General features: G+C 40.1%; 1 protein-coding gene across 4 annotated transcripts; it reads right to left on the bottom strand.

Moving 5' to 3' along the window:
- Window positions 1–64: 64 nt before the first annotated feature.
- Window positions 65–23,297, bottom strand: TSGA13 (testis specific 13). 4 transcript variants are annotated; one of them, XM_077164156.1, is made up of 9 exons: window positions 23,190–23,297; window positions 14,395–14,569; window positions 14,152–14,256; window positions 12,798–12,876; window positions 10,880–10,951; window positions 9,236–9,442; window positions 3,578–3,777; window positions 3,023–3,150; window positions 74–391 (listed from the first exon to the last, which is right to left on the bottom strand). In XM_077164156.1, the coding sequence occupies exons 2-9, from the start codon at window positions 14,415–14,417 to the stop codon at window positions 225–227; spliced, it is 981 nt and encodes a 326-aa protein (XP_077020271.1). In that variant the 5' UTR covers window positions 14,418–14,569; window positions 23,190–23,297; the 3' UTR covers window positions 74–224. The 4 variants fall into 4 exon arrangements, with proteins under 4 accessions (XP_077020290.1, XP_077020271.1, XP_077020298.1 ...); XM_077164164.1 differs by having other exon boundaries at window positions 79–391; window positions 3,578–3,720; XM_077164183.1 differs by lacking the exon at window positions 9,236–9,442 and having other exon boundaries at window positions 75–391.
- Between the last annotated feature and the right edge of the window lie 4,158 nt (window positions 23,298–27,455).

A 27,455-nucleotide genomic window follows, 5' to 3' on the forward strand; every position in this document is an offset into this window, starting at 1 on the left:
CCCCCGCGGCCACGCCCTCTGCTCCTTCCCTACCCGGGCGGAGGCGGTGCGAGGCGCTGGCGTTGCCGCCAGAGCCTGAGAGGTCGGAACGAGGTGCTTGCCAGCCCACTTTTACGCCCGGAGCAGGCAGGAATGTGATTTTATTTGATTGGCATGTACTCGATAGCAGACTTTGCCGGCCCCCTCAGTCTCCGGAGTGGGAGGTGGGAGGCTTGAAGAGTTTTTCACTTAACCACAGTGGCTGTTTTTATAATCCACTGCTGGACCCTTCCATTGAGGAAGGTGCTGTTTCCTGGCACAGTTCTAGTGGGCTTCTCTCCCAGGAGCGATGAAAGGGTTAGTGGTTCCCAAATCACCTTGGAAGTCGGTATTTCACTCACTGGCTTGGAAACTGCAATAAAGCACATGGCACCGTTAGGTGAAGGTGTGCTTCCGGAGGGTCTAGAGGGAATGTGAAGCGTGAAGAGACTTGGAAGGGCCAGAAAGCTGGTTTTTACTCTAAGCGAGCGGTAGATTTTGGACCTTTCCCAGTCTTTGTGAGTTTGGATTCCTAGCCCTCATCAAAACCTGATTTAAACATACTGCCAGTTTAGACTTCTTCTATTCCTCCCCTTTCAAATTATTCCATCTTCAACCATATTGCCGCGTAACTCTTAATTGGTTAACTTGCATTCACCTGTATATTCATGATCCACTGAGAATTTTACTAAAGTGTATGTTGGTTTCCAGTTCTTTGAGAGTGTAACTAAGAAACTTTTCCTGTCTTTAACTTCAATGGCATGACTTTTTATCCAGATTCTCTTTCAATTTTTGTGGATTCTTAGGAAGCTTTCACTGTGAGATTTTCTTTCTCCAGTCCCTCTCCACTTTTGTATGCATTATCTTTTTTTTTTTTTCACATGGTCAGGCACTGGGAAACGAATCCAGGTCTATGGCATGGCAGGCGAGAACTCAGGCGAGAACTCTGTCAGTAAGCCACCATAGCCTGCCCTGCATTATCTTTTAAATATCCCTTGAATCTGTTCCTTATCTCTACCACTATCATTATCACCTTAGTACAGATCCTCATCATCTATCTCTTGGACAACGTCCTCTCCAGCCTTTCTGGCCCCATCTAAACCATTCTCTATGTGTTCTTTAGTTGCATGCCTGGTAAACATGGAACATTATTAGGGGCAGGGATATGCTAGCAATCTCCTTTTCTAGAAGTAGAGACATTGGTCTCCACAAAGATTGTTTAGGAAAAGCACTATAATGGGTCCTTTAGGTATATGAGTGGAACAAGTATCCATTCATTTTTTCTTTAGGGTAACTGTAAAATTGCTATAAATCTAGTAGATGCTGCAGATTGAAATATTAAGTGTTCTATTTAGAATGTAAATTGGGTATGTCCGTAATAAGATTGTGTGCTTGCAAAAGTACATTCTTTCTCCCAAATATGGATTTAAGCTGAACTATTGATATCCTACATATAGTATCATCTAAGATTTAACTCATATTTTACCAAATGTGCTATCAACTAATATGTTTTTTCTTATCTAGCTTATGAAATCCAGATCATATTTTCCATGTAGAGTTTCCCTTGAAGGAAGTAGATATTCCCACTGTCATTTATTCTGGGGCTGAAAATAAAGAAACTATGGAGAAAGAGAGAATCTCTTTCTCTTTCTTGGGCAAAGGGTCTCAGGGACCTAGGCAGAGAGCGTCCACAAGCCAGGAGATTCCCAAGAACAAATAATATGCTGAAAGCATACTGGGAAATATTAAGGAACTGAGGTTAGGTTTGAGACCAAGCATAACGGTTGCCCCTTTAAGTGCAAGATAAATCGCTCACTACTGTTCTGTAACTTTCCCCTATACCCATGAAGTTTTGTGTAACAGAACAGCTTGGTTTTAGCTGTATAGGGGAGTTAAAAGAGGCAATGGGTGGGGTTGGAGTGCAGTGACAGATAGGCTCAGGAGGAGCAGAGAAACCTGAAGAAGCCAGTTAAGCAATGGTATGCTATGACTCAGACCTCTAGAACAGTGCTATTTAGCCTGAGAATAGCAGGAAAAGGTGTTAGGCAATCACTAGGATGGTTCTGAGGAACAAGTATACTTTAGGGAGTCTCAGAAATTACTTGAGAGACCCAGTAGGAGAAAATGAACCTTATTTTGAAGCCATAAGTTGATGAAGTTTAGGGACCCATCGGTTATACTTCTAATAAATGTGTATTCAGTACTCGGAAATCCTTCAGTGGGTTTCAATCGCCTACTGGATAAAACTCAAGCCTTTACTTATGTAATATACAAGGCCCTTCATCATCTGGTTTATCTGTCTCACGTATTGAAAATGCAATTATTGGTGCTTGGCAAGTATCCAACACCTAGTAGCTACCACCACCACCACCACCACCACCATTAACATTAATTTAATAATAATATGTGAGGAGCATTCTCTTTTCACCCTTTCTCACACAACCTTATTCCAAACCCTTTCTACCCTATGCCTTCATGCTACCTGGAAAAGACTGTGGCTCTCCAAGACTCGTACACTTATCCTTTGACCCTTCTAGTTCAGTTTCCCCCAAAGTGTAATATGCGTGGATGGTTTTAGGTGATACCTAGATAAACATTTTAAGGTATTATGAATTTGATTTAATGTGTGTCAAGAAAATTATATAATTAGTATATCAAATCTGTGATGTCAAAGATATGGTTTTGCTTAGGAAAAGAATCAAGAAAAAAAATCCTCTTAAAAAAATACTAATAATGGGACACATAATGCATTGATAAGGCAAAGCAAGCCTATCAAAATGATACATAATGTGGTTTGGTAAACACTTAAGTTCTTGAAACTTAAGAATATAAACAGAGTCCAAAGCCTAGCACCACTTGAGCCTCCATCAGGTCCTTGCTACAAGGGAAAACTAGTCTTCAGTATCACCATGCGATGATTTTTCTACATCTCCAGTCCCCATAGGTTCTACCTCCAGCCCACATCTCAAGTCAGAAAGCCATGCTTTACAAGAGAGGAACTTACCGTCTTTCCTCATATCCCTTTTAGAGACTGGAGCAAAGGTGAGCTGAGGGTACATATTTTTCTGTTTCCTCAAAGCATAGACCTTTGAATACTTCCCTTCACTCTTGAAATCATTGTCAGTGGAAAACCTTAACAAAGAAAGTTTGTTTAGTAGATCCTAGGGCAAGTTAATGGAACTAGTCACTTGAAAGTCAGCCACATTTTAAAAAATTCTGTGAGATAAGAAGGGACAATGACTAGAAGGTATTGATTGGAAGAGAGTTGGAGTATTGTTCAGTGGCAAGAGACGCTTCTGGAACCTAGCACTGTAAACCTTTGGATAAACTCTAGAACCTCCTCCCTTTTCTCCAAACTAAGTATAGTCTGCTCTGGTTTGCATTACTCTCTTTTATCAGAACATAAATGAGGTTGAGGCTCATGTAGGAAGCGATGTCTTATTGTTACACAGTCATACATATTCCCTACTTTCAAAAAGTGTTGAATGTACTGAAGAGAGTAACACAAATGAGGAAAAGATAGGAAAGAAAATGAGTACAAGAAGAACCAGGGTTTCACCTAAACCACTGTTCTCGCTTGGATGCAGAATTGTCCAACAGTGTCACCGGGAAGGTTGGTTTCAGCTCAGGTCTTGACTTTTTCTTTTGAGGCATCAGGGGCAGACAGAAGTTTTCAATGGGTTTGTGCTGATAATGACTTTCCTGCAGCAGAGGGAAGAACTGCAAGTGAGGGAGTTCCTGGACAAAGTTCCAATTCCCCTAAAATGATGCAGTAAAACCTGTCAGATAGTGAAGTGGAAACTCAGAAACTCATACGAGAAAAAGCCTCTTCTTGAGTGGCATAGTCCTGTCGGTTTCATTGTTAAATAACTTGTCCAAAGCGTGGCCAGTTTTCTAAGTAACTGACTGAACTTGCCCACTGGCCCTTTGTAGTGAATGGTATAGGAAGTTACCCTGTTTTTGAGGATTCAATTAATGAAAAATCAAATATTTGGTAATTAATTGGGCAATAGATCCATGGGGCTGTACATTCATTTCTCAGAATCAGCTGCCTCGTCACCATGCCACTCTCTGCCTGCAGTGAAAAGGCCATGGAATGGGATGTTTTTGTTTTGTTTTGCTATTTTATTAGAGAAGCTGTGGTTTTACAGAAAAATCATGCACAAAATACAGTGTTCCCATATACTACCCTATTATTAACATCTTGTATTGGTATGGTACATTTGTTTCAATTGATGAAAGCACATTTTTATAATTGTACTATTAACTATAGTCCATGGTTTAACTTAAGGTTCATTGTTTATGTTGTGACATCCCATGGACTTTTTTTTCAAAAAAATTATTCTAGTAACATATATACAACCCCAATTTTTCTCTTTTAACCACATTCAAATATACAATTCAGTGCTGTTAATTACATTCACATTGTTGATCTACCATCACCACCATCTATTACCAAAACTTTTCCATTACCCTGAATAGAAAATCTGTACATTTTAAGCCTTAACTCAATATTCCCTGCCCCCACCCTGCCCCCTGGTAACCTATGTTCTAGATTCTGACTCTATGAGTTTGCTTAATCAAATTATTTCATATCACTAAGGTCATAAAATGTTTGTCCTTTTGTGTCTGGTTTATTTCACTCAGTGTGATACCTTCAAGGTTTATCTATGTTGTCGCATGCATCAGAACTTCATTCCTTTTTAGGGCTGTATAAAATTCCATTGTGTACAATGGAATACAGACCACATTTTGTTTATCCATTCATTGGTTGGTGGACACTTTGGTTGCTTCCATCCTTTGGTAATTGTGAATAATGCCGCTGTGAACATCAGTGTGCAAATATCTGTTGGAGTCCCTGCTTTAAATTCTTTGGGGTATATACGTAGAAGTGGGTTTGCTAGGTCATATGCTAATTGTAAACTTAACTTTCTGAAGAACCGCCAAACTGTCTGTGGAATCAAATGTTTTGTGAGGTTAATAATTTCCTCATTATTAAATATCTTGGAATAAAAGACTTTGATAAGTGATCTTAAAAATCATTTAGTCTAACCATTCATATCCCTTCTATAATATTATTATCAAGTGGTTAATCTTCCTATACCTAAAAACCCTAAACTATTTCATCTTTGGTCATCCAATAACTATCTCCCTAATATTTTTCTCCTATAGTCTAAACAGGACAAATTTAGCCCTCTTCCACAGGAGCACTTTAAAAATTTGGAGATGTCCTTGAGTAAGCTACAATTTATATTCCTCCATTTGTGGCAATGTGAAATTAAAACAATATACCAGGTGTAATAATTGCATGGCATATACCCTCACCCCATTAAAGTCTCTATTCAAATGTTATCACCTCTTCTGAGAGCCTTCCCTAAATACACTACCAAAAATTGCAACTTACAACACTCTATCCCCTTATCCTGCTTTGTCTTGGCACTTAACCACATTATACATGACCTCTGTGTTCACTTACCTGCTTATGGTCTGTCTACCTCAGTAGAGTTAAACGTCATTAGGGCAAAAACTATGCCTTAGTCACTGGTATAAACCAGCACCCAGAACATTTTCTGGCACATAGTAGGCGTTCAGTAAATATTTCCCAAATGAAAGAATGAAGAATAAATGACAGAAAAAAATGAATGACCAAGCTAATTAATTGACACATAGTGAACTTCTTCTGCCAAAACTTTCAAAAAAGAAAACTACGTGATGCTATTACTGACTGAACCATATCTTTTTAATTCTGAACTCGTTCTCTTTAAGCTCTTCCAGGTTGGAGGAAAAATTCTCAAGTTACCTCAACTAATAGAGGTTTTACTGCAAGAGTACATGTATACAGGAACCAAGACATAACTAAACAATTTGGCCACACACAAAAAAGCAGAAACGTTAGCAGAGCTGGTCCTCATAATGGAAAATCAGAAATGGAAAAGTTTTTTTGGAAACTAAAACAGCAATAGCTAAGGATCAAGCATTGTACATGTTTGTGTATAGTCACCATGTCTATTCTACTTTATTCTGCATGCTTCCTTCTTCTCTCCCTACCTTGCTTACCTTCCCTTTACTCTGTATATCTTTGTTTCCCTAATGATATCTTCTGCTTATTTATTTCTACTTCCTCATAACTACAACCTGCTCCTACTCTAATCCCATGGGTCCTACTCTACTCTCTTTCTCATGTTTGATTCTGTTATGAACCCCTCTATATCTCTCTCTCTTGTCCTTTCAGCTTCCATTCCCATTGTCTGAATCTTTTCATTTCCCAATTCAGATCTCTGGAAGCAAGAATCAGATTAGCTCAGAGATTTTGGTTGTTGTTTGGTTGGTTTGAGTTAGTTTGTTAGTTAGTTTGGGGGTGGGGGGGGAGGTTTCCCAATTTATACTACAGGTCACCTTCCAGCCTATGAATTTAGCTTTACTTGGGTCTGTTGTCTGTTGTCCTTTTCTGGTTCTAGCTAGTGGTATAGGACAAGATCATGTTGTACAAAATGGGATCTCTTAGGGAATCCCCTTCTTCAAGAGACTGTGGTTGGGTCAGTTTCACTGAGAAGAGGCTATGAGTATAAAATCATTCTGGTAGATATGTCTGGTACATTCCACAACTTGACTGTTTGTACCCATACTCTTCTTACATGTGCACATGCCTGTGCATAGTAAAAGGATGCTTTTCTTGTACACGATCCTAGGCTCACGAAAGATTGCTACATGTGTCCAGCCAGAGAAGGAGGGGATACCACATGAATATTAAAGAGGCAGTGTAGATGTTGGACATTTCCACCTTCTTGGGCTTGTTCTATATAGCCCCATAAAATTATGATGGTGTCAGTCTTCGACAATTAGAGCCTTAACTCTCTCTATTAATACAAATTGACTAACTTCACAATTTGCTTATGAATACAATGAAGTCCTACACCGAGTCACAAAGGGCCTACTGCTAGAAGAGAGTTCTTTCTGCATCAAGGTTAAGTGATAAGTCTTGTATTTCCCTCTCTACCTTCAGCAGGGCACTCCTGGCCTAACATTTATCCCTCTCATGATGTATTTTGCCCACTACCATGAGAAGCAACCAAACATTGAGCACTATTGTTCATATATTACATATCCCATTAAAATTACACTGTGGCAGTATCTTAAAAGCTTACCTTCAAAGAGTATACATTCTGAGAACCAAGAGGTCATAGGCAATTAAAATTAACTCCTTTGGCAGCAAATATCATTGGATAGTAATATTTTATCTTACATTTAGAGAGAACTCTCTCACTATCTTCCATCTAGCAATGAAGCAAATACTAACTGCAAATTCACCCCTTTTTATTATAAGGATCTGTCTTGTGTAATCCCACCCCCGGCATCAAATTTCTTTTATAATTAGATTCATTTGTTTACACTTTCACTACTCTCGTTTAATTTGTTTATGTTAGATTAGGTCCTCTCTCCTCTCTCAAGCCTGTCAAGATCCTTTTTGGATCCTGATTCCTAAATATATCAAATAAATTCTCTTCACTTCCTCTGCTCCTGATTTAATTCAAATCTTCAGTATTTCTCACCTCAACAGTTATAATAACATCATAGCTAAACTTTCTGTTTTTCATCTCTTCCACAGCTATTGCACCTCCTCTCAACCTCCAAAATGGTTTTTCTAAAATGCAAATTTTCTTGTATCCTTTTATCTTCTGCCATTTACTTTCTTAAAATTCCCTGAACGCACCTCATTTTTCTCACGTCTCTATACCTTTGCATTTCCCTCTGCTTATACTATTCTTTCCTTTTGTCAGGTAGCCCCTTGTGCTGGTTTGAAAGGGCATATGGACCCTAGAAAAGCCATGTTTTAATCAAAATCCCATTTTGTAAAGGCAGAATAATCCCTATTCAATACTGTATGTTTGAATCTGTAATTAGATCTTCTCCCTGGAGATGTAACCCAATCAAGAGTGGTTGTTAAACTGGATTAGGGAAAATGTGTCTCCACCTATTTGGGTGGGTCTTGATTGTTATACTGGAGTCCTATAAAAGAGGAAATATTTTGGAGAATGAGAGATTCGGAGAGAGCAGAGAATGACATAGCCACAAGAAGCAGAGTCTACCAGCCAATGAACTTTGGAGATGAAGGAGGAAAATGTCTCTCGGGGAGCTTCATGAAACAGGAAGCCAGGAGAGAAAGCTAGCAGATGATGTCATGTTCACCATGTGCCCTTCCAGCTGAGAGAGAAGCCTTGACTGTGTTCACCATGTGCCTTCTCACTTGAGAGAGAAACCCTGAATGTCATCGGCCTTCTTGAATCAAGGTGTCTTTCCCTGGATGCCTTAGATTGGACATTTCTGTAGGCTTGTTATAACTGGGACATTTTCTTGGCCTTAGAACTGCAACCTAGCAACTTATTAAATTCCTCTTTTAAAAGCCATTCCGTTTCTGGTATATTGCATTCCAGCACTAGCAAACTAGAACACCCCTCCTCTGCAAAGCTTTCCTCTAATATCCGTTCTTCCACTAACAGAGATACTGATCTCTACTCTTTATTACTCCTGTGTTTCTGATATATTCTTGTAAATTATATATATCATAGTGTATTATAATTACTTTTATATATCTCATTTATATCTGTCTCCCCTATTGGATTCTAACTTCCTTCAGGATTCATGATCATCTTTATGATCAGTTATAGGTTCAGTAATTGTTTATTGAAGGGAATTTGAACTTCTTTAGTTTATGAGTCCCAAATGTGGGACTACTGTGATAGTAAATTCCCTGCTCTGTTCCTTTTCCCTTTTCCTGATTCCCATAAGCAATGGGTATAAAGTATAACCCTTTACTCCTTTCCCATTTAGATATTCATATCTGTTTCTTATTCCTTATTTCTGATTCATCTTTTATTTCTTTATACTCCACTAGAAAGCTAATGAATGATTTACCGTTTGTTAATTTCAAATTAAATATCTTCAGCCAAAGAGGGATAAATTCCAGTTAAGACCCCATTATCTCCCTGCAGTGAGGTTTTATGACCTAGGCTTGTAGAATTCTGAGTATTTCCCAGGCTCTCTAGATTCTGTTTTGTGGAGCATAGGGCTTGGAATGAAAAGGAAAGAGTACGTTTGTGAATACCATTCTCTACGTTATTAAGTTGGCTCTCTTAAGTTGGCTCTCTTCTCACAGCTAACCCTTAACTCTTCAGGGTCCATACTTAGGGTGCCAGAGAACTTCCCCAGGTGCCATTACCTTGATCAGTAACTCCTTCAAAAAGAATTTTGGCGTGAAGTCCTTTCTATGCTGGTCGATTGGGCAAGGAGGTGGGTTGTTGGTCATGATCAGTAAGGTTTTATCCTCATCATACTCAGTTACTTTTAACATGAAGCTTGTGATTTTCCTGTTTCGAGCCAGGAATTTCTGCAGTGCGGTAGGCTTTGAAGGCTCATAGTAGTGGGCCTGAGCAGACAGAAGTGTTTCCAGTGAGACAGAGGGATTAGATCCAGACAAGAAAAGTAAGAAATCAGTGGACTAATCTTTTGCCTCTTTGGGATAGGAACAGAGGTTATTCTGAAGAAATCTGCTCTGAAAGTTATCAGAAAAAGTCTATAGCTCTCTATGCTTTTCTTCCTTCAGAGCATTTCCTGCAAATAGACTAAGGGCCCGGAGTAATGAAATGGAAAGGTTTCCAGAATAAAAGGAGCAAGATGACTTAATTTTTCTAAGAGAAGTGTAACAGTGTTCAACATAGTGAGGAAAACAGAAGTATCAGAAGTCTCTATGTGCAAAACTGAGATGAGGTTTTCTTTATAACTCTTTCTGAGGCAAAGGGGGCCAGAGACCAATTCTCCTTATTCAGGGAGTTCTTTACTGTTATGCACGGGACAAGGCAAGCCTTATCTACAGCCTCTTACCCACCGAAATTTCCATGCAGGCACAAGCACATTAAACTATGTGATAAGCACAAACTTTTTTAAAAAGGTAAAAAATGGCAGATGGCAGCATACTACATAAGGTGTGGTTGGGGAAAGGGGCAATCCCATTAAAGTTAGAGAGGGAGGAAGGAAGAGGGAGAGATGGAATATTTACTGATTTTAAATACGTTTTCTCCAGTGGCTGAGTGATTGCAAACAGAGCTGAGAGGTTATCCAGGAGATTATTCTATGCATTGTATAGTATCCCTTTTTAGTTTATGGTATATTGGAGCTGGAAGGAAGTACCTGAAACTGTTGAGCTGTGTTCCAATAGCCTTGATTCTTGAAGACAACTGTATAAAGATATAACTTTTACAATGTGACTGTGTGATTGTGAAAACCTTGTGTCTGATGTTCCTTTCATGAGGGTACGGACAGATGAGTAAAAAAAATATGGATAAAAAAATTAATAATGGGGGATAAGGGATAAAATAAATTAGGTAGATGGAGATATGAGTGGTCAATGGGGGGGGATAAGGGATATGGGATGTGAGTTTTTCTTTTTTCTTTTTATTTCTTTTTTCTGGAGTGATGCAAATGTTCTCAAAAATGATCATCATGATGAATACACAGCTATATGATGATATTGTGAGCCATTGCTTGTACACCATGTATGACCTGTAAGTGTGTGAAGATTTGTCAATAAAAATATTTTTTAAAATATGTTCTCTGAAATTAAAAAAAAAAAAAAAGTTTAGCTTCAGGGACTGCCATCTTCCAAGCTCCTCCTTGCCAACCCAATCCCCCTTACCACCACTATTCCAAGATCTGTATGGGATATAGTGCCCCTAGAACAGCTCTGCCCTCTCTCCTCAGAGTACATACTCAGAAGCTGGGAGTACTTAGACACTCAACAGTGGGCCTCTCTACTACGGCTGAAACTTGCTTTTACAGATCTTGGGGAAATGCTTTTTCTACCTACCAAATCTGGATGGGCCGTGTAGTGCTCAAGGTTTGCTAGAACAAATTTTGATTGCCCGACTGCATCGAAAACCTAGAAACAATAATCAAAATTAGTGGTTTCAAGTTACATTATCCTAAACAGTTATCCTATGCCCTGTCTCACCTTACCTTCACTAGAAACTGGTCTCTGGTTTAAATTAAGTGAAAGAACACTGTGCTCCGTGTTTTGTACTCTGAGTCTCTAGAATGAGGATTATAGCAAGGCAGGCTGGGTTCTGAGACATCCTGCTGGGGAAGCTCATAAACTGAAATGTGGACAGCCTTATGAAATATCAGAAAAAGCTGTTAGAGGGTGAAGTAGATACATGCAGCATTCAAGTTCAGACTGGGACAAATCACTCCAAGGTATCACCCTCTTTTGCCTTTTCCATTTTTATCAGACTGAAATCAAGCTAAAATCAACATGGAGGACAGTCTTTAAGAAGAAAAACTAGTTACAACAGGGTAATAGTTTTAGGGTTGTGAGTAGAAAGGTTCTGGGAGCTGAAGCACTCACCGAGGAAGAAGGGAAGAAACAGTGTATTTTGCATTTTGGGGATATCGCTGCAGTATATTACTCTCTCAAAAATGTTGCAAAAATTAACTGAATTTAACTTTTTAAGCTAATTTTAAGCTAATTTTAAGCTGCAGTTATTGCTGGTTATTGCTATATTGACTGAGTGTCACATTTGGTACCAGAAGGGCCAAACCTCTTTCATCCCCCTCCTGCTGACCCCAGTGGTATTGCCTCTATCCTCTTACTGGGGTATCCATGGATGAACCAAAGAAGGTAAGAACGCAAAGAGATAGAAGTTCTGACTTACCTCCTTTAAGCTTGGAGTAATCAGAAATCAGAGAAGAGGAGGGAGAGGGGAGCACATTATATCTTCAGATCAGCATTTCTAAAGGTCGCCCTGCCTCCAAGGTGGTGGTACAGTAGGAAGGAGTACAGAGGAGAGGGTCTGGGTACTGAAAGGGTGACTAAAACAAGAAGGTGAAGGGAGAAGAGGGAAGTAATAAGAATGGGACAGAAGGATGCAGGGGTAGTGGTAGGGAGATGTTATTATCCTCCAGGAGGAAAATGACAGGCATTGGCAATTCTTGGGGGTTGGAGGCGGGGAGGGGGGGTGTCACCAGGAAATAGAATAACAGAGGCACTCCATGTATTCCTTTAGGGAGGATGGGATGAAATAGGGGACAAATCCAAAGATGCAAAAATTGAATTTTTACTACCTTTTGGAAAATTGAAGTCTATTTGTTAAAAAATATATTACAAAAACCTGCTTCACTGATATGACATGTATGATATATTTAGAATCACAGACATCTAGAAAAAGTTTATTTAGTGGAAAGGTCTGAAGACTTTCTTTTACAGGTTTTTAAAAATATATTTTTAGGGTGGAAAGTACTTAGGGAAAATGGTTTTACTCCTGAACTTTTTCTGAGGTATTGCATCTCTGTTCCAAATTAATCTCTAGCAGTTCACTAAGACCACAAGACTGTCCAAATTGGATTTTTAAAAAGTTTTTCTGTATGTTGAATTGCACCATCTCTGACTGATAACATAAAAATTGGCTTGGAAAATTCACATGAATGTAGTAAACCTGGGAAAACAACCAAAATACTCAATAGAGTTTTGCTACCCAAGGCAGCAGCAAAGTCTAGGTAAGTTGGTGTGCCAAAAGATAGGTTTCTGGTTCCTGAGATTCATGCCCTCATTTGTTACTGGTGTGCCCTTTCTTCTATATGCCTCTCATGAAATTAGATCCATTAAACTTGTTCTTTATATAAATATTAACCTAGTTAAGCTCTCCAATGGGAAGTGAGACTCAGCTTATGAAGTGCTTTAAGTAACTCCAAAGAAAGATTACAAATGAACATCTAATGCTCCCCCTCACCTCTTCACCATCGAAAACTATTCCTTTTGCAAATTTAACTGGCTTGACTCCTGAAGTCTTTGGTTTGTTACCATGAAACCTGAAAGAGAAGAACAGCCAGTTGCATTTTCTGACTCAGAGGCCTGGCCTTCTGCATGTTCTCCAATCCCCTACAAAGTCTGAAAGTCTGACCTAGAAGTAGCCCAATTTATATGATGACTGACTGAGCATGCCTGGGTAGCAAAGAATAGGACGCTTTATCTAACTGCCAGCTGGAGGGAAACAAAACCTCAGCTTGAAGGATTAAACAAGTAGGACTATGATGATGTCTGGTGAGTTGATTTCTTCTAAAATACAGTTTTAGACCACTCAAGAGGAAATACTCTAGTAGATTAGTTAAGAATATTCTTTGGGCAGCGGGACCATAATGATACCCCTAGAAAGCATCTACTGTTCTGAATGTCTACCTGCCTACTCTCTCTCTCTATGGAAATGGCCCTGACTTCACCAGTGATTAGCAGTCGTCTCTGTGAGAAGGAATATAGTTAATGGAACTTCACAATTGAATTTCCAAATCTTATTGCCCATGCTTGGATTACTGGCTCCCTCATCTTCTTGACTACATCTAAAAGCTTCACTACCTTGAACTAAGGTAGTAAAAATAATCTTCAGTGGCAAATGTTCTCATACTCTGCTCTTCAACGTAATTTCCACCACTCCCCACCCCCCCCACTCCATCCAGAGGAGGATGGAGAGAAGTCACAATATTTAACAATAAAATATTTTAGATTCACTGACTGATTCTTAGTAAACAAATTTATTGCCTGAACACAGTGAAAGATGCTCATTGGTAAGATTGGGTTAATGATTAAAATGAATGGCCTACTTTCTCCTTGGAGATAGTTCCATTTTGGGGGTTAAACTAGCTTCAAATTCTGCAACCACTCGAACCACATGTCTCTTCTTTAAAAATGAAGGTGGCAGAGTAAGGACCAAACTAAGAAAGAAATAGCCAAGTTATGTCGTTGGTAGGTCTGCTGGCTATAAATAATGGTATAAATAATTGCAAATCCAAGATCAAATCCTAACAGATGGCCATCTTTCATCTGTTACCTGGCCACCACCTGCCTATTAATTCAGCCCAGAGGTCTTAAAAATGGTCACAAAGGAAGCAGGTAACACACTGTGGGTAGCCCAAAATAAATTCATCTCAACTTAACATTTCAAAGTTTGCGTTTTTTTATATATCCTATTACCTTAAGTTATCTAATAATTAATGATATAATATAATCTTTATTGTAGCATAAAAATTATATAAATAACAGCACAAGACCTGAATACTCTTCTTTAAGGCCAATGGGAAGTATAGAGTTACCTGTCCTCAACATAGCAGTGCCCATCTTGGACAGCCTGATGCTTTCCTCTTGGCAAAGATGCGTTAGATGCTCCATGAAACACAGGCAAAGCTCCGGATTTTGATCTGGGGACAGTCAGTCAATCAAAAGGTATTTAATGAGGATCTACTCTGTGACTAGCACTTATCAAAGTGCTATAGATTACAAAGTATATTAGAATAAGGTGGTATTTATAACTTTGTTGGGCAAACAAGTCTACACACATGGCCTGTCTCTTCTGCCCCATTGCTGTTCGCTGCTTAAGTGGGTCAACCCAATGCAGGTAATCACCTAGAGGCCAAATTCAGTGCCTCTAAATAGTCCACATTCTGTAGGAGTTCAATTCAATCCAAACATTCTTTCTTAGCACATGCTGTGTACCCAGCCTGGTCCTTGATCCTGCAGGGGAAACAAAAGAAGACTGATAGGTTCTGTTGTGGATGCAGAAAATGCACAAGATATGATGACTCCTGCTCTCAAGAAATTAAGAGTTTAGGGTGTAAATGGGAATGGAGGAAGTGAATATTAAATGTGAGGCAATAATGATAAATGCTTGCTAATATATTCATTTCCTAGGACCTCAATTTCCTCTTCTGTGAAATGGAGAGAGTTAACCAATGGATTTAAAGGTGACATTCTAATTCCACAATAATGGTCAGATTTGCCTACAGAAATAAAATTAATTTATATATGTCAGGATAAACCCAAACCCCTTTTTATAAGGGAATAAATTTGTGAAGCAAATATTCTATTTGGGAAGTGTACAATATCCATCTGTTCTAAATGCCTTAGAGCTATTCTCAGAAAATATGAGGACTTTTAGCAATGAAAGCTGCTTCAGAAAGAACTCAAATATGAATGTTTATTATTATGCAAAAACTATAGTCAAAGCCATGTTGCCAAGAGACATGTGCTTTTCTAACTTGAAATGAGGCTGCAATTGTCTAAGAAAAAACTAATAGTTTCTATGTGTATTAACTAGGGTTCTCTAGAGAAACAGAATCAGCAGGAAATATCTGTAGAAATAAAATTTACAAAAGTGTCTCACGTAACCATGGGAACATGGAGTCCAATATCCGTAGGGCAGGCTGTGAAGCTGACGACGCTGTTGGAGGGACTGGATGAACTCTACAGGAGAGTCTCGCCAGCTGAAGCAGGAAGAAAACCTATCTCTTCTGAACCGTCCTTAAAAGGCTTCCAGTGATTAGATTAAGCATCACTCATTGCAGAAAACACTCCCCTTGGCTGATTACAAATGCAATCAGCTGTGGATGCAGGTGATGTGATCAGGATTTAATTCTATGAAATGTCCTCATAGCAACAGACAGGCCAGCACTTGCCCAACCAGACAAATGGGTACCACCACCTGGCCAAGATGACACATGAACCTGACCACAACAGTCCACGCCCTGTCAACTTGGCAGCTATACACATCACCTTAAACCATACTTAATTTCTAAATAGAAAACAATAAAAGACACGTTTTTTCCTCACCTAAAAATACTTAATTACCCTTTATACAACTGGAAACATGTTAAATCTCCTCAGAATAGGGTGCAAGTCCTTGGGTAATACTCATCTTAAACTTGATACCTTACAACTTAAATTCTTTAAAATGAACAAAACAGCATTACGGTTCTCAATTCTGTAACTGGTCACATGGCTGTAGTTTATATTGATCACTACCTTCTTCTACTACCCATTCCATATTCCCTTTACCCTCAGCAAGCACTTCAGCTGGCCATGGCTCTTTGCCTGGTGGGGTGAGCCAAACCTTCATTCCTGAAGTTTCAGAGACATTGGTAGTCTTGCCTGGATTGGGTTGTTACAGCTTTCCATTGATTTTAATCACAGGACATGATAGTACTAAAAGATGCCCTAGGGGATCTCCTATATTCAAGTTATATTTGAGGATAACTCTTCTTTACTTCTATTGTGCAGTTGCTGTCCAATTTCCCCCATAGTCAAGGTCAATCACCCCAACCAGTAATGTAATCCCCTTTTGACTTGTTGATCTAGGGGCATGAGTAGCCCAAAGTGACCAGGTGGAAGTCTTAGATTCCAGTTCAATGGAATCATTGTTGTTTCTCCTGGGGGAAGCACTCCCCCTTTTGGAACTAAAATCTTAAACCAGCAGAGCTTGAGGTCTCAGGGACAGGAAGCAAAAATTTTCCTAATAGATCACTAAGGGTAATAGTGAGTGGTGACACTCCCATTTCCACCCTTTGGTTCCTGGACCCTTGGATCCTGGCTATGGGAGAAATAGCACCATATAGTGGATACTGAATAGAGCATACACAGCTTCCTGGAGAACATAACCCCAGACCTTCAAGGTATTGCCACCTAGTTGGCACCGTAATTGAGTTTTCAAAAGGCCATTCCACCATTCTATCAATCCAGCTGCCTTTGGATGATGGGGAACATGGTAAAACCAGGGAATTCCATGAGCATGTGCCCATTCCCACAATTTATTTGCCACAAAGTATGTTCCTAGATCAGAAGCAATGTTGTGTGGAATATCATAACGATGGATAAGGCATTCTGTAAGTCCATGGATGGTAGTTTTGGCAGAAGCATTGTGTGAAGGGAAAGCAAACCCATGTCCAGAGTATGTGTCTATTCCAGTTAGAACAAATTGCTGCCCCTTCCATGAAGGGAGTGGCCCAATGTAATCAACCTGCCACATGTAGCTGTTTGGTCACCTCGGGGAATGTTGCCATATTGGGGGCTGAGTGTGGGTCTCTGCTGCTGGCAGATTGGGCACTTGGCAGTGGCTGTAGCCAGGTCAGCCTTGGTGAGTGGAAGTCCATGTTGCTGAGCCCATGCATAAGCTCCATCCCTACTACCATGACCACCTTGTTCATGAGTCCATTTGGCAATGACAGGAGTTGCTGGGGAAAGAGGCTGACTGGTATCCACAGAACGGGTCATCTTATCCACTTGATTATTAAAACCTTCCTCTGGTGAAGTCACCCTTTGGTGCGCATTCATATGGGACTCAAATATCTTCATGTTTTTAGCCCACTCAGAAAGGTCTATCCACATACCTCTTCCCAAGACCTCTTTGTCACCAATTTTCCAATTATGCTCTTTCTAAGTCCCTGGCCATCCAGCCAAAGCATTAGCAACAGCCCATGAATCAGTATACAAATACACCTCTGGCTAGTTCTCCTTCCAAGCAAAATGCACAACCAGGTGCACTGCTCGAAGTTCTGCCCACTGGGAGGATTTTCCCTCACCACTGTCCTTCAAGGATACCCCAGAAAGGAGTTGGAGTGCTGCAGCTGTGCATTTTTGGGTGGTACCTGCATATCATGCCAAACCATCTGTAAATCAGTCCCAAGTTTTCTCTTCCTCAGTCAATTCACTGTAAGGAACTCTCCAAGAGGTCATAACTCTGGTCTGGGAAAGAGAAGGTAATGTGGCAGGAGTGGAGACCATGGGCATTTGGGCCACTTCCTCATGTAACTTACTTGTGCCTTCAGAATCTGCTCTGGCCCTATCTCATATACACCATTTCCATTTTACAATAAAGTGCTGCTGTGCACTCTCAATTTCATGGCTTGGTGGGTCAGAAACACCCAACTCATGATAGGCAACTCAGGTCTCCTGGTAGCTTGGTGGCCCATGGTTAAGCGTTCAGTCTCTACTAAGGCCCAGTAGCAGGTCAAAAGCTGTTTCTCAAAAGGAGAGTAGTTATCTGCAGCAGAAGGTAAGGCTTTGCTCCAAAATCCTAAGGGTCTTTGTTGCAATTCTCTTATAGACGCCTGCCAAAGGCTCCAGACATCATCTCTATTTGTCACTGACACTTTCAGCACCTTTGGATCTGCTGGATCATATGGTCCAAGTGGCAGAGCAGCTTGTACAGCAGCCTGGACCTGTCTCAGAGCTTCCTCTTGTTCAGGTCCCCACTAAAAATTAGCAGCTTCTCTGGTCACTTGACAAATGGGCCAGAGTAGCATACCCAAATGAGGAATATGTTGTTGCCAAAATCCAAAGAGACCCACTAGGCATTGTGCCTCTTCTTTGGTGGTAGGAGCAGCCAGATGCAGCAACTTATCCTTAACCTTAGAAGGGATATCTCGACATGCCCCACACCACTGGACACTAGAAATTTCACTGAGATGGAAGGCCCCTGAATTTTTGTTGGATTTATCTCCTATCCTGTAACATGCAAATGTCTTACCAATAAGTCTAGAGTAGTTGCTACTTCTTGCTCACTAGGTCTGATCAACATGATATCATCAATATAATGGGCCAGTGTGATATCTTATGGGAGGGAGAAATGATCAAGCTCCCTGCAGACAAGATTATGACATAGGGCTGGAGAGTTGATGTACCCCTAAGGTAGGACAGTGAAAGTATATTGCTGACATCACCAGCTGAAAGCAAACTGTTTCTGGTGGTCCTTACTAACAGCTATTGAGAAAAAAGCATTTGCCAGATCAATAGCTGCATACCAGGTACCAGGGGGATGTATTGATTTGCTCAAGCAAATTCCACATCTGGAACAGCAGCTGCAATTGGAGTTACTACCTGGTTGAGCTGACGATAATCCACTTTCATCCTCCAAGACCCATCTGTTTTCTGCACAGGTCAAATGGGAGAGTTGAATGAGGATATGATGGGAATCACTACCCCTGCATCCTTCAAGTCCTTAAGAATGGCAGTAATCTCTGCAATCCCTCCAGGAATCCGGTATTGCTTCTGACTACTATTTTGCTAGGTAGGGGCAGTTCTAGTGGCTTCCACTTGGCCTTTCTCACTATAATACCTCTTACTGCACGAGTTAGAGAATGAATGTGGGGATTCTGCCAGTTGCTCAGTATGTCTATACCAGTTATACATTCTGGAACTCGGAAATAACTACAGAATGGGTCCGGGAGCCTCTGGACTCACTGTGAGATGGACCTGAGCTAAAACTTCATTGATTATCTGGCCTCCATAAGCCCCCACTCTAACTGGTGGACCAGAGTGACATTTTGGGTCCCCTGGGATTAATGTCACTTCTGAACCAGTGTTGAATAGTTCCTGAAATATCTGATCATTTCCTTTCCCCCAGTGTACAGTTACCCTGGTAAAATGCTGTTGGTCTCCTTGGGGAAAGCTTGGATGAAGATTAACAGTATACATTTGTGGTAGTGTAACAGAGTCCTCCCCCAAAGGGACCTGGCCTCCCTCATTCAAAGGGCTCTGGATCTGTAAACTGCCTCAAGTCTGGAAATTGATTAAGGGTCCATGACTCTCCATTTTCATAATTCAAGTTAGACTCCTGTTCACTTGACCTAGAACTCTTTTGTTTATACAGCTCAAACAAAAATTAGTAGGCTGCCCATCTATTCTACTTCTAAGTACTCCATTATTTACTAGCCAATGCCACAAGTCTCTGCGAGTCAGATTATTTTGACTCCTGCTGTGAGTTTGCTGTCTATTATGATATCCACATCTACCTTGTCATTGGCGATTAAGTGCTGCCACCTGGCTTCTGCCAACTTGGGATCTGGTCATCCCCATTGTGTGTAAGGATTCCAGCTCAGTGACAGCAGTTCCTACAGTAATATCTGACCTACAAAGTACAACTACAGAGCTCTTCAGGGATGATGGCACTAGTCTCACTAATTTATTTCTCATAGTTCTGGTAAAAGGTGCATCCTTTTATCATCCTTTCCTGGGGTGAAAGAGCAGGCTTTGCATGATAAATCCACTCAAACATTCCAATCTCTCTAAGTCTCTGGATACCTTCATCTACATTATACCAGGGCAGTTCTGGCATTTTAACCTCAGATAATGTCGGCCACCTTTTGATCCATGTATCAGCCAACCATCCAAACAAACTGTTAATGCCTTTTCTAACCCCTTGAGCTATAACATTGAATGCAGAATCTCTGCTTAGTGGGCCCATATCAATAAAGTTAGCCTGATCCAGCTTTATATTCCTCCCACCATTATCCTACACCCTTAAAATCCATTGCCACACATATTCCCCTGATTTCTGTCTACATAAATTGGAAAACTCACACAATTCCTTTGGAGTATAATGTACCTCCTGATGGGTGATACTTTGTACCTCACATTTTGTGGCCTGTTTGGAAATTAGTCTAGTTATAGGTCTGGAAAAAATGAAGGGTGGTGGGGGTAGGTCATGAAAGGAATTAGAAGTATCTTCCAAGCCATCTGCTTCAGGGCATTCATTTGCAGTTTCATCTGGTGAAACAAGATTAATCACTCTAGGGCTAATCCCTTCAGGAGGAGGTTGGGTGGCCAACTCCTCAGGGCAGGCTGCAGGTGGGGCAGCTATGTCCTCAGGGCAGACTATTACAGAGTTATCTAGAGAAGACTTAGCCTGACCTAGAATTTCAACCTCTCCATTGACATATTATCAATCCATATGTTGCCATCCCATTTTTCAAGGTCCCATTCCTTTCCAATCAATGCCCTCACTTTAACAGCAGACACCATGCAAGATTGAGATTTCAGTTTACATTGTAAAGTTGCTACTCTAACAATAAGATTTTGAATCTGATTTTTTGAGATTTCAAGTCCACAGCTACAGGAAATAAGATTTTCCTTCAGGACACTCATAGAAATGTCTACATCTGTCAGACAGTATGTAAGCTTCTCATTTTAAGCCTTAAGCCCATCCCTTTCATTCATAATGTATACAGTGTATCCAACAACAGCCAGCCAACATCTGTATACCTATTTCCATTAAACTCTGTAAAGGTGTCAAAAACACTATCCCCCAGAGCCTAGCTTCGTACAAGTGAAGCATTAGAAGAATCAAATGGTGATATTTTGACTATTTCTTTTGTCAGCTCATCCCATGGATTGACAATATCATTCTGATTATGGGAAATAGAGTCTTTAGTGCCTTTGAGTCCAGTCAGAGTAGAAAACCAATCATAAAAACCCATTTTTAAGATTCTGTTTCTTAATGAACCACCCCACTTCTAGTACCAAGCTAGGGTTCTCTAGAGAAATAGAATCAGCATGAAATATCTGTAGACACAAAATTTTAAAAAGTGTCTCACATCACCATGGGAATATAGAGTCCAATATCCAGAGGACAGGCTGTGAAGCTGACGACTCTGATGGAGGGGTTGGATGAACTCCACTGAGAGGCTCACCAGCCAAAGCAGGAAGAGAACCTCTCTTCTGAATCCACCTTAAAAGGCTTCCAGTGATTAGATTAAGCATCATTCATTGCAGAACATGCTCCCCTTGGCTGATTACAAATGCAATCAGCTATGGATGCAGCCAATGTGATCATGATTTAATTCTGTGAAATGTCCTCAAAGCAACAGACAGGCCAGCACTTGCCCAACCAGACAAATGGTACCACCACCAGGCCAGATTGACACATGAACCTGACTATGACACTATGGCAAGCTCAGTTTGCTCACAGGTAATCTGAAAAGAGATTGACTGTTGCAGCATCACTGACCTGAACTCAGTGACCCATCCCTTCCACTTCATATCTAGCAAAGCCTGGCTGAAAGAGAGTTTTTATTGTTAACTTGTCAGAACCCAAGAATAGAGGGTTAGACTACTTTCTCATGTGAGCTCACTGTTGGGTGGATGAGATGGGTTGGCTCTCCTAAGGGGAGGGGTGCTTGAAGAATCGGCAATACTGAACTGTGAAATCCTCCTTCCCTGCCCTTGCCCCAATACACATATATACACACACACATGCATATACATGAAAAATTAGATAAGATCATAATTCCAAGTGCCATTTAATTCAGCTTTGGGATACTTATCTGACCCTTTAATGATAGAACAAAGTTCTATTTAAACTTCTACCAGATTCAATATCTGTTCCACCTGGCAAAGAGATTTGGCAATCCTCTGAGGAAAGATGCATAGCTCCTGCTTCCTGATTATTTTCAAGGACATCTTAGGGCTCCTTTTAAATAGGCTAAGAGGGGCTCATTCCATACCCCCTGCCCATGCACTGCTAGGTAAAGAGATCTACAGAACAGTATATGAGCCCTCCCCCCACAAAAAAAGAAATTATAAGACCCTATAAAGTGTCCTTCTTTCCCATGCCCTGAAGGACTGAAAAAATAAACCCTGCCATACACTTAGATTACATTTCAGAGAAAAAACAGATTTAGGCTTTCCTAGGCCTTTAACCTAAAAGTAAAGAGCTAATTGGATAATGGGGAAAAGTAGGTATTGGGGCTGGAGAAAGTGGCAGTAGTTGGAGAAAGTTGGAGGAGGAGCCATATATTATTTCCCCTCCCCTTTCAATATGACCATATTCACCTGTAGATTAGGCCTGAGAAGAAAGAAAAAAATACGTATATATATATATATATATATATATATATATATTGAGGGGAGGGGAGGAATGTTGCTACACTGCTTTAGATAGAAAATTAAAAATGGTAGATAAATATTGATGATGTGGAATCCACCATTTAGAGAAAAGAAAAGTCTAAGAGCCTTAGGAAGATGTTTCCTAAAGGTTATGGAGCTTGAGCTGGGTCTTAGCAGATGGTATGTGAAGTGGCCTATCTGGAACAAAGTTATTTGTTGTTGTTGTTTCAAATAGTAAGAAATAAAAGTGGATGGGGAGGATGAGGCTAGATTATGGGGCCTTGAAATTAGGAGGAACATTGGAAGAGCTGATCAGCTCAAGTTCCTGTGAAGTCCACTGGTTTGGAGTTGAGGTTTGTGTTAGTGTTGAAAGATGATTGCTTAGGCTTTATGCCTGGTATGATGGTCTAAACCTGATTTTCTAGGGTTCTGACTAGACTGAGCTACACCCTGAATGTTCTTTTCCAGGGAAATAGACTAGTGAGTTTTTCTTTCTTTTCTCACAGTTCTCTGGAATTGTGAGTCCATTTCATATATATATATATATATATAGAAAGAGAGGCTAAAATAAAAAGAAGCCACTAAGTTAGGAGGTCCAGGTCAGGTGCTGTTTGCCTGCAGCTCAGGCCAGAAGAAAAATCACACAAACACAAAAACTACATTCAAAATAAAAATGCAAAGCTCTGGTGTACAATACCTTTAAAGACATCAGAAAATCAACCATAGTGCAGGGAGGAAGGGAAATTCCTTAGCATAGAAACATTCCATTTTGAAAATATCTTAATTGTTCTTGATTCTGAAGGAGACAAAGGAGATTTGTGATGATCAGGAAATCTAGAATGCTGATGTGCTGTATGTTGGAGAAAGAGACTGAAAGACATACTTAACCTGATATTCAGATATCAAATCTACTATGATCTGACCCAATTTATTTTTCTAACCAATGACTTTCCTATACACACTGACATTTTCACTATTCCTTAATCAACTCTACCTTAGCCGATGTTTTCACACCATTTCTCAAACAGAATGAGCATTCCTCTCTTAATCCTCCATACTTAAAATACTCTCCCCAATGTCCTCAAACATTTGAAACTTCTTCATGGTCCTACTTAGTCTTTCCTCTCCAGAGGAGACTTTCTAGGCCAATCTAACCTCAAACATATATGTATGAAAAAATAGTACCTGGTATTTCTTCTTGTCCACTTTTATATGCTGGTCTTGTCTGCCTCCTAGGCAGTAAGCTCCTTGAAAATGGAAATATGAATTTTATACATCATTGTGTCCCCCATAGTACTTTGTATGTTAATATTAAAAATCAGTATTTGTTTATTTCAATATATTTACTGAGCAGTTATGATGTGTTAAGCACCAGCTTAGGTGATGGGAATTGTCTTAGTTTGCCAGGGCTGCTAAAACAAAGTACCACAGACTAGGTGGCTTAAACAATAGTATAAATTTGGGAGACCAGAAGCTCAAAATCAAGGTGTCAGCAGGCATGCTTTCTCAGATATCTGTAGCATTCTGTTGGTGGCTTTCAGGCAATCTATAAATTGCCTGAATTTATACTCCTTCTTGCCTCCATTACATGGCTGTCTCTCTTTCCATCTGTCTCCTACTGACTATATCCAAATTTCCTCTGCTTACAGTCATATTGGATTAAGGCCTACCCTGATTCAGTGTGGTATCACTTTAACTAATAGCATCTTCAAAGATCCTATTTACAAATGGCTTCACATCCACAAGACTAGAGGTTAGGGCTTGAACATGTCTTTGTGGGGGATGGAACATGATTTGATCCATAATAGGAGTCAAACATATTTTATATGCAGTCCTCAATCTCAAGTTGCTCCTAGTTTGTCTTGGGAGAGAGATAAGGAAAGAGTAGATTGCAACAACAATGATGCATATATTGGACAATAGTACAGGGTGTTATAGAAGTAAAGAGGAAGAACAACCAACTCCGAGAAGAGACTGGACAGAACTGGAAGTAACATCTCAATTGAGACTAGAAAATGAATGTGAGTTAATCAGGTGAGGAAAAGAGAAAATGGAACTTGAAAAAGAGGGAGCAGCACAAGCAAAAACATGGGAATTCAGTAGAGCATGGATTGCTTAGGCGAATTGCAAATAATGGCATTACACCAGGGCACAAGAGGGGAAGGGTAACAAGAGGTGAAACTAGAGAGTTAGAGTCCAAATCTTAAAGTGAAATCCCTGGTAGGAAGTTTGTAGGCTATTCTATGAGTTACGAAGATATATCAAGGGATTTAAATAAGAAGATGATGTAAAATATATATATATATATATAAGAAATAAGAAAATGATGGCAATGTGAGCTATAGATTGGAAATGAAAAACTGGAGGCAAAGAGGCCCATAGAAGGCTATGGTAACACTGAGTAATGATTAAGAAATGATGAAGGTTTGTAGAAATCACAAATTTGTGTCATTCATTCCTATCTCCTAGCTCTGGATGAGTGATTCAGAGGTGGTCAGCCAGATTCTCTTGACTAAGAATTAAAAAACTTAATAGAGACATACATAGAGGAAAGATGATTGTATCTGTGTCATCTTATGCAGTGTCCCTGACAAGAGGATTCTGAGCTCTACCTACTGAGAGGGAGTAGCCAGAGAGGTAGGAAAAGAACCAGGAGAAAGTAGTCACAGAAATCATGGGAAGAGACAACATCATGAAAAGGGAACAGAACCTCTAGCTTAAAGCAACATCTGCTCAGCAACTTTTGAACATATAGAAAAATATAAAAACTCACAAAAACGGCCAAAAGTCAAATAAAAAAACCAAATTCCAGATAAGGCAGATAAATCTAGATTGAAAAATCTACTATGGTTGAGTTTATGGCAGAGCCAGGATTTGCTGGAATAAAGGCCATCTGACAATAAAGAACATGAACACTTCACAAATCTCCCGATGGTCCTCTTTAGAGACATAGGGCTGCATCAAACAAAACTCAGACTGGTCATCCCCTTCTACTATCCCTTGGGTGCTGACCTATGACAGGGCTGAAGAGCAGTACTTCCTCATGCCTTTATCTCCACACGTCTACATTCAGATGCAGACTTCATAACTCAGCTGACAGTGGCCAAGAAGGATGGGTACTAAAGGAGGCACAATGCATTCTCGGAATTGTGTCTTGAGGAGCAAAGGGCAGTGGGTGACCTACTGTGCAAGGCAGGAAGAGCTCTTTGAAGAACCATTTTCTTTTTCTCTTGCCACTTCTAAGTTCTTATAAAGTAGAAATGCCTGCCCTTTGAAAGTATTGGTGTGGTACCATCCATCCTTCTTTTCTTCTGCAATAAGAAAGTGTTATAGTGGCTTATAGTGCTGGGCAAGGATAGCTTATCCCATTTTTGGCTTTTCCTTTCTCAAACAGCCTGCCAACAATACATGGTAAGTCATTCAGGGAGGTTCTTCCTTTCTAGGGGAGAGGCCTATAGATTATTGGTGACAAAATAAGTCTTTCCAGTTCAGGGGGATGTATTAAAAAGCCAGACTGTCCAAACTAGCTTCCAGCAAAACAAACAAACAAAAACAGATAATTTGATCTTATCTGATTATTGCATGTTTTTATTAGTTGCTTCAGAACTCAGGTGGGGGGAGACATGTGACTGTTACCTCAGATACTTCTAACATCCTGGTTGCAGTGAATACTGAAGCTATAATTTTAATGCTCTGCATTTGTTCAGATGCCAGAGGACCAGGAATTAGGGGTTCAGAAAGTTATCTTCTTAGCAAACCAAAAATGAAAACCTGCTAGAAGCTGGGGACAGGGCAGGGAGCTATGCCTAGCAACCTGCTTTCCATCAGTGAGCAGAGTATATATTTATCCACCCCATTTGTTGTCAAATACCAAATCTGAACAGAACTAGCATTATTCAGAGATGAATGAATAAGGAAAAAAAAAAAGACTCTCAGCTCTAATGAATTTTGTGAGGAAGAGAAGGTCGCAGCAGTAATAGCCACCCTGGCATTAATAGGGAGCTAAGGAAGACTGTCAGAGGTGGATAAATTTAGAGAGAAGAGCAGAAGATCGGGAATCTGTGAATTTCAAGGGCTTGAGCTTTGTAGATCTATTAAAAACATGGGGTAATCTATTCACAAGAGAATGGAAGCTGTCTCTCTGTGCAGAGCTTCCATTTCATTTGGCACTGGATTGTCAATTACAGGAGAAACAAAGGAAAACAAAGAGGAAAAAGTTGAAGTTTTAAATGTATAAGATAGCAAGGGATAGAAAAGGTGCCAGGAAAAACCTTGGGACTGAAGATGTTCACCATGACAACCTTCTAAGAGGTTTAAGTGTGGTGCGTAATATATGAGGTCTCAGAAGATGTGCTTTCCCATCCCTCATACGTCCCCACCCGCACTGACATGTTTCAGTCTTTTGTCTCCTGGAGCTTTTTCCCTAATTTATTGTGGAACCAGAGAACAAATGTGGCAGATTTTTAGTTTTAAACCCAAGTATCAAGGACTCAGTTCTAAGATTAAGATTTAGGAAGGAGAGGTGATCAGTTTAGATGCTTTTCTCCAAGAAAGGAGGCAATTTGTTGAAGATTTCTGCCCTGATTGTGGGAGACACTGTGTCACAGCCCAGTCACAATTGAGTGCCATAATTGAGTCCACCCATACAAAAAAAGGTGACTGCTATATAACTATCACTAATCTATTGGCATCTTTTCCCCCCAGCCCTCTTACTCTTTATTTTCTCTGTCCTATGTTTCTTTTAATCATACAAGATTCTGCATGGTCTAATAATCAACAACAGTGATGGAGGGTAATACCTAGTTGTAACAAACTACATATCTTCCTATACATTCCCATATATTGCATCTTCATACCAATTTCAATGCTGAACAATGTTTTGAAAATATCAATATCAGTAGGTTTAGGGTGGCAGGGAGGGGGAATGGGGAACGAGAAATTCTTGAGGCAGTCTCTTTCCCAT

Source organism: Tamandua tetradactyla, chromosome 1, assembly GCF_023851605.1.
Source record: "Tamandua tetradactyla isolate mTamTet1 chromosome 1, mTamTet1.pri, whole genome shotgun sequence".
In the NCBI taxonomy this organism is placed as follows: domain Eukaryota; kingdom Metazoa; phylum Chordata; class Mammalia; order Pilosa; family Myrmecophagidae; genus Tamandua; species Tamandua tetradactyla.

Bases quoted from the DNA above. Each gene is read 5' to 3' on its own strand.
- TSGA13 (XM_077164156.1), bottom strand. From the start codon at position 14,417: ATGGGGCAGAAGAGACAGGCCAT. The intron at 3,151-3,577 runs GTGAAACCCTGG...TTCTTTGTTAAG, and splicing joins AAGCGAGAACAGTGGTTTAG to GTTTTCCACTGACAATGATT. The intron at 392-3,022 runs GTAAGTTCCTCT...GCTTTATTGCAG, and splicing joins AAGGGATATGAGGAAAGACG to TTTCCAAGCCAGTGAGTGAA.